The sequence below is a fragment of the Nyctereutes procyonoides genome, unplaced genomic scaffold (assembly GCF_905146905.1).
Source record: "Nyctereutes procyonoides isolate TBG_1078 unplaced genomic scaffold, NYPRO_anot_genome, whole genome shotgun sequence".
Taxonomy (NCBI): Eukaryota; Metazoa; Chordata; class Mammalia; order Carnivora; family Canidae; genus Nyctereutes; species Nyctereutes procyonoides.
The window spans coordinates 683,350-696,299 of record NW_026575028.1 but is presented as its reverse complement, the minus strand read 5'-3'; the positions used below and the strand labels follow the sequence as shown (position 1 = coordinate 696,299).

At 47.9% G+C, this 12,950-nt stretch overlaps 1 protein-coding gene across 5 annotated transcripts in view; it reads right to left on the bottom strand.

Moving 5' to 3' along the window:
* Window positions 1-12,950, bottom strand: part of MICAL3 (microtubule associated monooxygenase, calponin and LIM domain containing 3) — a 201,514-nt gene that overhangs the window by 13,141 nt on the left and 175,423 nt on the right. For 4 of the 5 annotated variants that reach the window (XM_055315368.1, XM_055315369.1, XM_055315370.1 and 1 more), the window contains 2 exons: window positions 12,154-12,264; window positions 10,607-10,700 (listed from right to left, as the gene is read on the bottom strand). In XM_055315368.1, coding sequence (XP_055171343.1) covers window positions 10,607-10,700; window positions 12,154-12,264 — 205 coding nt within the window. Of the gene's footprint in view, window positions 1-5,693; window positions 5,745-10,606; window positions 10,701-12,153; window positions 12,265-12,950 lie in introns of all 5 variants that reach the window. The other variant, XM_055315367.1, reaches the window with a different exon arrangement.

Sequence of the window (12,950 nt, the reverse complement as noted above, 5' to 3'; positions counted from 1 at the left end):
GACCACCATGAGCAGTTCTCCAGCGTACTCATCTTGACACTGGGGGCAGCTGAGACGGGCCACTGAATGTCGAAAAGAAGCTGTGTGTGCTGCATGTAATAAGCATGAGTAGCACTTTCATTTCAAAGCATTCTCGTGTGTATTATTTCATCTGAGCCTTACTCGGGGACCAGGTGGCTGGACAGGCGTAACGATTCTATTCTCACATGAGGGATCTGAGGCTCCAAGTAGCTACCTGTGGCACAGCCTGACTAAGGCCCACATCTTCCTCTCCCATTCTGAACTGAGGGCTTGCCCTCTTGGAAAGCCAACAAAGGCTCTGGGCAAACCTAACAAATGGTAGTTACTGGAAGCAGCTGGGAGGAGAGCTGTCACATGTAGACTGTACTCAGAATGGTAGACCTGGGAAAGTGGCAATGTCATCCCTCCCTCCCATTACTTTGCAGAGGCCGAGAGGATTAGCGACCTTCCTGGGCACAGGGTGAAGCCAGGACCCGAATCCTGGGTTGAGGTGTTCTCCACACTCTTGCTTGGCCCTGACGGGCTTGGATAGCTCACTCTAGGCCCTGCCTCTCATGTGGCCCAGGGCCGGTCCAGGAGCAAGTTGGTGGGCCAGGGTCAAGGATTCCTGGACAAAAATCAAGGCAATGTTCAGGTCTGGGCTGGAGCTGAGAAACAGTTGTGGGCATCTGCCTCATCCCAGGTACTTATCTCTTCCCACTGCACAGGCTCCTGGTTCCTGCTGTTGGACAAAACAGCCCTCGCCATAGGCTTAAAGCTTTTACAGTCAGCACCTGGTAGACCATGGGGACGGTCTAGGCCAATGGGCTAGGGAGATACCTAGATTCCAAAGGCACCAGCCTGGAACTCTGCATTTCCCCCACGGAATCATGGTTATGTCCTAGAATGTCATAGCCTAGCACTGTGCACTAACTAGATACTAGTACGGTGTGCTAGGTACATTATGAGGACAATGGGCTTTTTAAGAGCTGAGCCACCACCTGTAACAGCATTTCCACAGGAGCATATGGAATTCCAAACAATCAGCTCACCAACATCAACAGAAATATTACCCTTTTATAGGCTCAAGATTGCCACCTACCCTGGCAGCCCAACACCTTCCCTTTTCATACACTGTAGCTTATTTCATGTAAAAATCTGTAGAGTAGCATTGGGTTAGATTACTCCCTTTCTAGCTACATTTATGAAAAATCCCACATAAAGGAAGAGATTCTTTTTCACTTCCTTTTGGCTTCTGAACAACAAGCGCCAAGGTGTCATGGATGGGACACAGGTATCCTTATTTTTCAGTCATATTTCATGATTCCATGTTCCCGCCACGGTAGCTCTGGGCCTGTCTCTTTGGGCCAGACTGTAGCCTTCATCTTGCCCGGGTGGGGCTCTCACTTCTCACACTTGTTTTTGGCTGAAATGCCACTACATTTGCTGACAGCTGACTCAGCAATGCAGCAGTAGCTCTTTATACAATTCATGCTTACAGATACTACCAGAATGTTGTTCATGTTTTCGTAAGGAACCTCAGGGGCATTACCTTTCATGCCCACACTCAATCTATCAGATTAAACTTGCAGAAAGCCACATGCCCAGGCCTGGAAGAACTTTGTGATTCACGTATTAAGGAATGAGGCTTTCACTGATTTTCTCTTCTGTGTTGTTCAGGTTATGTAGTCTGAAGCAAGGGAAGATTGGCCAGATGTTTTATTCTGCTGCCTGTTCTGACTCCTCAGGATCAATGCCACGCCCCTGACTTCAGGCAGCCTTCACACTGCAAGGCTGAGGCGCCCAATCCCAAACCCAGAGGCAACAAGAAACACTCTGGCCCTAAGAAGGAATCAAGTTGGCTGGTTTGCAATGCTGCTGAGTGGTAAGCAGGCATCATGACAGGGTGGAAGGTTTCTGGTCTAGCAGGCCCAGTCTACATACGTAGGTAGACAGGGCTAAGATGTGCCTCGTGTTATAACTCAGTGTAGAATGAATCTCTGGATTAGGGGATAAATGAAACCTCCCTCCCCCCAAAGAGAAGGAAAAAAATCATTTAAGAATGGAGATCCAACACACACATACACACATGTGCAAACACACACACATTAGAATACAGAGAAATCTCAAGGATTTTAAAGTTCCTAAGCAAAAACAGAGCAAGGCTAATAATGCTCAGGCCAAACAAATACAAAATGTACCCACATCCAAATGAGGCAAGCCAATAGAACAGGAAGGGAGGGAAGTGAGCAGGCCTGGGGTGGGTTTCCCTTCCCTGTGCCTCTACCCCAACTCACTAGCAACAATGAAAGACCACGTTTCAGTCCTCTCTTACATTTCTAAACCACTCATGTTCTTTCAATTTTACTTTGAGACATATAAATCAGGTGGGGAGGTCTTCGAAAAAGAGAAATGAGGTATATATTTTTAATTGAAAGTTCTTTTGAAGAGAGGCTATTTTTATCTAAAGATTTCCAGTCATCTATCTGTCCTAGTGCAACAAAATGTGGTGTCTGTACTAGTTAGGGAGAGCTTGCCTGCTCAGTGTCCTGGGGCAGGAAAGGGAAGGGGACTCAGGTCACTTTGGGACAGGTCCTCTATGGTTTGGGGTTCATTATGTGTCCTTCTAATGGTGTCTTGAAATCACAAAATTGAACTATGTAGAGAAGATATTTTATTTTCTATACTCTGTGACTCAAAACGAGGCCTTTTTTTTTTTTTTTTTTTTTTGAAAAGAGAGTATATTGTGCACATGAGGAGCAGGGAGGGGCAGAGAGCAAGGTGGAGAATTCCAAGCAGGCTCCAGGGTCAGCACAGAGCCCCATGTGGGGCTTGACCTCATGACCCTGAGATCATGAAATCAAGAGTGGGATTCTTAAATCAACTGAGCCACCCCAGGTGCTCCCAAAATAGACTTTAAATATAGGCCTGGAGCCTTAAAATAGCCAAGAGCCAGTGAAAGACCTCCCAAAGCAATATAGGTTATTGGGTCGAGTTCGGGGCAGGGATCAGGAGTCTGCAATCCTCCGGGTAGGGTATGGAATTCTTAACATGTGGACACAGCTTGGAGCTCTATCTCATTCACCTGAGAACTAGGATCGGTGCCGGCGCCCAGTGATGGGGCTGCCCTGTGGCTTTCTGGGGATTCAAGAGGAGAGAGGCCATCAGGCTCCAACATTTCAAAAGGACAACCCCTCCCCCCATCCAATAATGAATATTATAGTATTCTAACAATGAAACATCAGCAGAAACTGAAGAGGGACCCAATTCTGGCATCTGTTTTCCTCCTGGAGCTGGGTGGGAAGCGGGGGCCAAGGCTCTTGTTCTGTACCTCGGGTACAAATTACTGCCTTCAGAATGGATGGTTTTTTTCCTGCTTCATTGGCTGGGCAGAGCAGCCTCTACATGCTGAACAGAATCACAAGAGAAGTCTAAATTTAACACTGAAATCATAATGAGCTTGCAGAAGAGGAAGTGACAAGTTGATGGGAACCGAGTAAGTAGCAGGGGCTCAAAGGTATTTGATGGTGGGGAACTTTACAACTCACAGAACACCCTGGGGATTCTTTTTTCATTTCCTTGTATTACCTTTTTTCCCTGAAATCTGTTGGAATTCTAAACCTGAGAGGCTAGTTGCTATCGAGTCAAGGACACAGAACTGAAAACAGCCAATTACATTTTATCACTCAAGCAGGGTGGGGGTGGGGCACGTGGCGGCAAAGAGACAGAACTAGGCATGTGAGGTGATCAGTGTGGCAGCAGGATCTTAAGCTGGGAAGGAAGGTGAATATAATTGTAAAGAAATGGGTTTTGACAGTTCTTTACAGGAGGTTTTTTTTTACAGGAGGTTTTTTTTTTTAAAATTTTTATTTATTTATGAAAGCCACACACACAGAGAGAGAGAGAGGCAGAGACATAGGCAGAGGGAGAAGCAGGCTCCACGCACCGGGAGCCCGATGTGGGATTCGATCCTGGGTCTCCAGGATGGGGCCCTGGGCCAAAGGCAGGGACCAAACCTCTGCGCCACCCAGGGATCCCTACAGGAGGTTTTTGTTTTTTTTTTTTTTTTCCTACAGGAGGTTTTGAATTAAAAAAAATATTTTTCATACACTGGAGATTCCTTTAGGACTGACATAAACATCCCCCGGGCATGTTAGGAGCCAGGGAAAGGAGTCAAGGATATTATATAGGAAATGGGATTTGTTAATTGGAATGCAAGCATCAGCCCTTTTGCAGCATCAATGGCCACAACTATGGAAGTCCCTGAATACACCAGGAGCTCTGGGGCACTGGAAGGATTTGCAGAGGGCTGGGAATCCATGGCACCCCAGGGACTGGTACGCAGAAAGCCCAACCCACCGGGGGCCAAGAGCCTGCTTCCTACTGCTCCAAGTCCTCTAACAATATGACACTGTTGTACAGGAGGAATCACAGAATTATGCTTCTTGTTTTTAAATGAACGAGGCACAAGTAACTCTTTAAAAGATGGCATCATGGCAAAAAAAATGGCAGATGATAATCTTTGCTAGTTTCTGTTTTCAGACCACTTCTAGTCAAGGAGCCTGCAAGGGGAGGTGAAAAGGTCAGACTGTCCATCCAAGGATGCAGTAACCCCAAGAAGCAGCCCGAGCTTCCTGTGGTTAATCTCAGGAGCAGCTGCTTGGTACTCCTCTTGACAAAACTGCCCAAAGTCTAGAAATGAGGTTCACAGATTCCTTATTCTCCTAATCTAATACAAATAGTGAGTACAGCCAAGACACCAAAAATCTTAAATTCCTTTAAGGTAGTGGTTTTGCTTTAGGGGGCATGAGAATCATCTGGAAGGTTTGTTAAAACAGATAACCAGGCCTCACCTCTAGAGTTTCTGATTCAGAAAATCTGGGATAGGAAATATCCTATGGGAATCTGCATTTCCAGTAAGCTCCTGAATAATGTTCCTGATGCTGCTTGTCCAGAAACCACACTTTAGAACCACTGCCTTACACTTTTTCTATCTTCATTGAAAAGAATTGCAAAGTAAGTTCCTTGACACAGTAAGGAGGGAGGGACATTATTATAGGCACGTCAACACGGCCTCAAGTTCAGCGAATGTAGGCAGAGATCACAACTGACACCTTTCCCATGCACTTGGATCTTTTAGGGGAAACATGAACACACCCTAATGAAAACGGGTGAGGCTGAGTTCTTTACATGTTTGGTTCTTGAGTATGATTGGCAGTGAGGCTCCTAGTGGATGTGATACCTACAGGTTGTAAGGAATGAGAATGAGATCAGGGCAGAGGTCATGTTTGGGGGGGGTAGGGGGTGAGGGGAAAGGGAAGAGGAGGGAGACAGAGAGAATATGAGCACATGTGAGTGTGTGTACATGTGGGTTACTACTGTCAGATGACTAAACAGTATTAGAGGGACCAGGACACAGATGTGACATGTAAGAGTATGTGAACTTTCATTATAAAAACATTAAAAGAACGTGGGCAGCAAAGGCTATCTCAAATCTTCCTCTGGGCAGTGTGGAGGATCCAGCATGCTGCTCTATTATGAGCTGGAAAAGGGCCTATGCTTTTGCCATTTGGTTATCAGGATGATTCCTTCTTGTTGTTTGTGAGCAGGGACTGGGGACAGCGGTAAGGGGGGGAGGGAGAGGGGGAGGATTCAGCAGGGTTAGTGTCAGCAACAGATACTGCTATACATACCACCCAGATGCAAGTCGATGAGGTCACTGTAATAAGACTCTCCCCAATAGTCTACAACAAGGAATTGGTGAAGAGAGAGTTATTGGATCTGATAACCTCCTGTGCCCCCATACCCAAAGCAATCAATGACATGAAGCATAAGAAACACAGGGACACAGCAAGAGGGCAAGGAGAAACAGCCAGAAAGCATGCATCTCTCTGGAAGTGCATCACATATACACAGGTGCTGTAGCTGCACTTTCTGGTGGTGGGAGGGAGAGCTTGCTACAAATCACAGGTGATGCGTGAATAGCCAATTAACAATGGGATTGCTGTTCATACCTCCGATCAATTAAGACAGGAAATAAGGCCTTGGCTTTGCTGGGAGTCCCGACCCTGCTGGAACTCAACTGTATCTAAGATTTTTAAAAATTCAAGGGCAGATCAAGGGCTACTTACTGCCTGTGTTACTGAATATCAGAAGCCCCAGGCTGAGGGGCCAAAGACAAGATGTGAACATCCTAAATGAGTTCTGTAAGGCCACCAATTCTTAGGTTTAATGGCAGTCAGAGCTCTCCAAGAGTTCACCTGTGACCCCACTGGTGAGCATATCAAAGTTCTTGCAGAGCCACCATCACTGGATAGGTCTGAGATGAAGGCAATCCTGTTTCTTCTGAGGTCAGGCCCCAACTTCAGCCAGGCTTCTCTTTGAAAGCAAGAAATGAGCTGTCACTATTTGCCCTATGGTTCTTGGAGGTGTGCTGGCCACAGGCAGTGCTTGCTTTTAGCTACATGTGGCTGTCCAGCAAGGCTGTGATGCTCTTCCCAGGCCTGAGATGCAGAGCCTGGGCTGCTGAGAGGCTGTGCTTGGTCAGGGTAGGGTGGGGTCCCCGTCCTCCCAGAATCATAAACAAGCATGGAGTTCTACCAAAGCCAGCTGCTACTTTTGACCCTCTGCCTCCATATGTCTCAGTCTGAATGCTGATCCTGGCAGCCTTCTGTTCCACACGAGGGTGTCCCTCTAAGAAAGGTCATACTAGAAAGCAGAATATAATCCTGGAACGGTTTTTCAACTCATGCTCAGGGCTGATGCAATGGTTAAAATCTGAATCACGGTTCCAGAAACACAAAGGGCTTTTCAGGTCCTCCAGACTAGAAATCCCATCTGCCCTAGGCTTGAAGGCTCTTGAACCTAACCCTTATGGTACAGATATACATGAGCCTTAGACAAATTGAGATCAATAGGATGGCAGGTCCATATCAGATCTCTTCTCTGGAAGGGCAGCCTGGCTAACAGTCTGACCCTTCAGAGAACTGTGGAAGCCTGGGCCCATCAAGTGAGACAAGATGGCAGGCTCAGCTAACTGTGCACCCTCAGGGAAGGGGCCAGCTGGCATGGCTGCAAGACTCCAAACTACCATGCTCAACTGAGATGGTCTCCTTAAGGACTCAGCCAGGAGCAACCAGATGAACAAAAGAAACACAATGAAGAAGCAGGAGAGAAAGGACAGCCAATGGTCACAGTTCAGCCTCAAAGATGATCTCTGCCAAGTGGGGACAGGGCCACTGAGACTTCTGACAAGAGGCAAGCCTTAGACGTGATGTGCTTAAAATAAGAAAAGGAAAATAGCATGTTTGGAAATCTGTTTTTTTTTTTTTTAAGATTTGTATTTATTTATTCATGGGAGACACAGAGCAAGTGAAAGCGAGAACGGCAGAGACACAGGCAGAGGGAGAAGCAGGCTCCATGCAGGGAGCCTGATGTGGGACTCGATCCCAGGTCTCCAGGATAACAACTTGGGCCGAAGGCAGTGCTAAACCGCTGAGCCACCTGGGCTGCGCCTGGAAATCTATTCTTATGGTACGAGCTACTGTATCCTGAGACTTTCCCAAATGCATCATGGGGAAATCTAAGGGAGCTACCAAAATCTGTCTTTAAGAACAGGACAAATTTGTATTTGGATGAAGGTTCTTTGATAAAGCTCTGCTTACAAGAGTTTGGACAACAGTGGTTTTCAAACACTTTGTTCTGTGAGACCTTAGCATTCTTTGAGTGGTACTCCAGTGGTCTCCCAACTACCTGATTCACAAATACTCTGAATTCCTTTGAAACTTACACAAGACACTCTACATTCAAAAGCTTGATATGCCAACTTTAACCTATTGAAGACCATCAATGCATCAATCAGGTAAACTTGCTTTTGTGAGGCTCTCAGGACCAAGTTTCTTCTGCCCTCCAGGTGCAAGTATCTGTACTCCCTGAAAATGTTAGGGAACAGGATACCTTACATATTTATTTAAATTCTGGCCTGTAAATAGAGTGCTCTCGAACACCCGTACAGGACAGCCGCCTGGGGAGCCATCACTCAGTGACACCCGGCCTGTCAGAGCAGCTCCTGTCACAGTGTATCCCTGAGGAGGGTAAGTCCACTGCATGCTTGGGAGCACTTCTCTGAGATCTACTCTTTATAAGGAATATGAACTGCTACTAGATTTACTAGTGATTCAACTGTAAACAATTCCGACTGCTCCCACCTTCAGCTTCTAGGTTCCAGGTAATTTAAACTGCAAGTATCCTGAGATTTCCCAGTGAACTATTAAAACACTGTTGTCATTTCTGGCAAATCCCTCTGCGTTATCAGGATGTTCTTTACACTAGGCCCCAGGGATGGGTTGGAGGCTGAGGCCTATTATCACTTGCAGTTCTCTGCTCTAACCTGTATTTCCAAACTGGTGCTTTCCAACATTAGAGTGGTTCTTTTTGATTTAAACTTGAACTTACAATTTGGCTTGTATAAAGGGTTCTTCTGCTAAGAAACAAAGTTTGAAAACCACTGACTTAGATGAAATCCTGGTTGCATATTTTTATGAAAAGGCAATTTACCTAAACAACTAGAAAGGAGAATTTTGGCAATCTCCCACACCAATCTTCAAGGGTAGTTTCTATGACCCCTGGGCAGTCAGCAGCTTGAACAACACATCCTGTTACAGAAGTACCGAAGCAATGCCACAGTCTCAAACTGCAAGGCATCCAACAGGTGCACAAGTGCTTTATAGAAATCACCGACCCTGGGGCGGCCCACCTGAACCTCAGAACCCTGTGAGGAGGATGCGCAGACTGTCTTCCTTAAGGACTTAGGCTAACAATGATGTGGAGGTGTGCAAGCCTGTTGAGTTAGTCTGACGTGTTGGAAGATCTATCCCTCACTTTCCATCTAGGCAGGAGTAATCTGTGGGAAAGGGTAAGAAGGAATGAAGATGGACCAAGGCTCCCTCCTGACATCTGCAAGAAGAGAAAGCAACAGGGTTGGGCCCTGTGAGTCCTGATAACAGCCGGGCAGGGCATCCCTGGGGGGCTTGGGCTAACTCCCACCAGGTGGTCAGATTTAACTGAGGAGGCCAAAGAAGCACACGCAGGGCAGGAAGCCAAAACAGGATGGTGGGGGACATCACAGCTTCATCTGGAAGCCTAGAGACTCCCTTAGGTGAACCTGAATCTCCACTCATTGACACGAGGGCCAGTGCTTCCTTGTAGTCATACATCCCAGGCTTCTGGCTTACAGGTTGCTCAGTGGTTCGCCTTTTTGCATGTCGTTTGGTGGCCCAGGCTTCAAGCAGTCACTCCAGCATCAGGTAAAGCACAAAGCTGAGAATGTCACATCCTCATTCATGTCATCTTTCTCCCCCATCCCATCTCGAAGGGCCTGGAAAGATCTTCTATGCTTGAACCTGGACTCTACCCCTGCCAAGCCCTATGAATTCATCTTCACATCAGGCACATACTACTGTGAGGTGTCAGCTCTGCAAGATCGAGTGGCAGCAACCGGCCCCATTCCTGGCTGCCTCTTATTGGTTCCTCAGTTTACAGAGAGCCTCTCTGCCAGGAGGTGTAGGCACCCCTGCCCCTCTGCCACACCAGAAAAAAGAATAAGGGCCACTGCAAACTTAGGTCACCTCCTTTCTTTATCCCTAGCCTCACAACCTGAAGGCTGAGCCGGGAGGCCTGTGCTCCCTATGAGATGGAAGCTTCCCCGTCCAGAGTCTGGCTGACACTCATGGACTCTGGAGAAAGCAGAGGCCAACCACTCCAGAGTGGGGCTTCTGGCTGGGGCTGACCCAGTGGTTTAAAGGGCTTCCTCCTGGGCCCTTGGGACCAGATGACTCAGGTACTTCCTTGTGTCCTGAGTCCCCAACTGCTGAAGTCACCTTATGGGCTCCTTGGACCGGCAGTAGGTATGACCGCACTGCATTCTGCAGCTCTTCTCTGGGAACGGCAGCCACCGAGCATATGGCCCGCACAGCCATTCCCTGCTGTCTACTGTGCTGGCTCGCCACCGTCCCCTGAGTCTGTTCACCCTGCCCCAAATGACACAGATCCTGCGTTCTGGCAGGGAAGCCTGTGTGCTCTGCACATGGGATGTGGCTAGGGCTCTGTACAGCATGGGTCCTCCCATTCTCAGTGTAGTCTGAGCAGGAGAGGGAGCCCAAAAAGCTAAACAGAGGAGGTGGTTGTGGGGAGCAGGCTAGGGACCCCACTCATGCAGTTCTGTGATGGCTCCTTGTGGTACAGTGTCCCTCATCCTAGCTATTTTCTTCTAGAGGAAATGATGTGGGAGGGAGGCAGGGCAGAGAAGAGGGGAGGCGGCCCAGTGCTTGCCATCAACATGTGGAGTGGACTGACTTCGTTCTACAGCTAGATGGCCACCCTCTGACAGGGTGGAAGAACAAGCCCAGGCCCCAGGGCAGTTCCAAATAGAGATGCTTTCCTTTTCCTTTGTTTAATAGAGGCCCCAATATTAGTGATGAAGGGCCCCAGAGAACCCTGCTGGAAGAGAAGCTGAGTTCCAGATAAGGGGACATAAAACTAGCCTGTGGCCATAGGGGGTGGGGTGGGGGCTTAACCAACCTCCTCACAAAGGAGACCTGGACAATACCTGCTTCACCACGGAGTGCCTTCTCCACGGCCACCCCTCTTTCCTCCAGCTGTCTCTGCTTCTCCTCCACCTGCTCCAGCTGCCTCTGGATGATCTGTGGGGAGAGTGGGACAGTGTAAGCACCCATCGTTCTCTCCTGTCTCCTAGTTTCAGGAGGACTGCTAAACTGTACAAACACAAACAGGGAGAAAAACAGATTAGGTCCAGAACTTGGAAAAGCTTTGCCCAGAGTGTGGTGTAAAGACCCCCTGCACCAAATCCCCTGGGGCCATCGTTAGTAAGCACCATGGCATGAGGGTGCTTGTCCAGCCCTCTGCAGGGCTGTTCAGAGACCGGAGGTGATGTCAGCTCCTACTGGAAGGACTGACGCGCCACATCCCTCTAAGACCTGCTAATCTCGAGGCTGCTAAAGCACTACCAGGGGCTCCGGGAGGCTACTGCAGAAATACTGTCTCTAAGGCTAAAAAAAAAATAAAAAATAATAAAAAAATAAATCTAGAATGGAGCAATGCCAGATTCCACAATGCCAAACCAGAATCTGTTTGGAAGCTCACAGTGAGAAGTTTCTCTGCACTACGTGGGGACTAATCATAGATACTAGACTAATACATAGATACCACATTCAATTCCCAAAACAGTAGGCAAAGACATACATCTGGAAAAAGGCACAGAGAAAATGAAATAAAATCCAGGGATCCAGTCAATGTAGAGAATGTGGATACAGAGTAAGGTTCAAGAAAGGGACTAAACGATTGGTTTTTGATGCTTGCTAAACATGGAATTCAGAGGAGCATCTTGGCATTTGGGTTTGTTGTTAGCGTTTCTCATTGTTTACAGCTTGTGATTAGTGTACTAATACAAATACAACTATACACACACACAATTTCATTAAAAAACATATTGTATTTAGATATCTTTTAGTACTTTATATGAAGAAATTATTTTTTTGTGGCACCTGGGTGGCTCAGCAGTTGAACGTCTGCCTTAGGCTTAGGATGTGATCCTGGAATCCCAGGATCAAGTCCCGCATCGGGTTCCCTGCAGGGAGCCTGCTTCTCCCTCTGCCTGTGTCTCTGCCTTGATCTCTCTGTGTCTCTTATGAATAAATAAATAAAATCCTCAAAAAAAAAAAAGGAAAATTATTTTTTGTTCCAGAAAGACAATCTGGAATGGTCTAGGGCCTATGAGGCCTGAAGATAGAGGCTGATGCCTGGAGGATAGCTCTGACCTGGAAATCTCAGGCCCACCAGAGGCTGACAAGTCACAGATCATCTCTTGAAATAGTTATCACAACTGAACTAGTTGATTTTACAGAGCAAGGAATTTAGGAACCTCAAAGCCTGGCTCTTCCTTTTCTACCAATAATTCCACAAAAACGAGGCTTTTGCAGTTGCATCAAGCCAGAGGCTGACATGATAAGGCTGTCCTCTCCAGCGTCAGGGACACCCCATCTACCTCTGCTCTGTCCTCTTTACCCTCCTGCAACATGGACAAGGACAAGCACAGTGTTGGAGAGGAGGATGCTCCTTCCCACTCAGGGATCTCACCTGTGCTCGGTGCAGCCGCTTCAGCTCCTCTTGCTTGGCCTGTCTACGAGCTGCCTTCTGCACACGCCGGGTCAGCTTGGCATTCAGTTCCTCCTCTGTGTAGGTTCTTGGCTGGAGGGAATGAGAGAGGTGTCCTCAGTCAGGGGCAGCAGGCCGGGCTGGGTCTGAGCACTGGTTGGCAGGGGGCAGGGGGCAGCGGGGGCACCCTGGCTGGGAGCTGCCCCTCCGCAGAGGGCCTGCAGGACACGCTGCCAGGCTGCGGCTCTGCCAGAGGCTTCAGTGACACAGGTCCTTGCTTGAGCCCTGAATGCCACGTATCTACAGGTGAGCTACTTGCCCGCTGTCACTGTGATGGGGACAGGATGCTGAGTGGGGCCTGACTGTTAGGAAGTTCGGTGGACCAAGTGTCATGTGCTCCTTTATCTCAGAGATCACACGTTTTCCCTGGAAGGATGTCTGCTCTTAAGACTTTCCTGCTTCTGGGAGGCATACAGGGGAAAGGAAAAGAAAAATCAGGATCCTTTCATTTTCTTGTTACATATGGAATGCTACTTCCTTCAGATGAGTGATATTTATAAGGTTCTCTAAGAAGTAACATCTGAAGTAGAGAAAATAGCGGTGCTTCTATTTTAAGTGCACGAACCCCATACTAACTAGTACAGTCTGAAGAAGGGAGATACAGAGGTGAAGCTGGCCTGCCTCCCTGGCCTGCACAGAAGGCAGGGGTGGGCCACGGAGAGGAGGTGGGAAGGCGGTCTGGTGGGGTGGTTCCAGCCGCCGCTCTCAGGCCCTAAGGA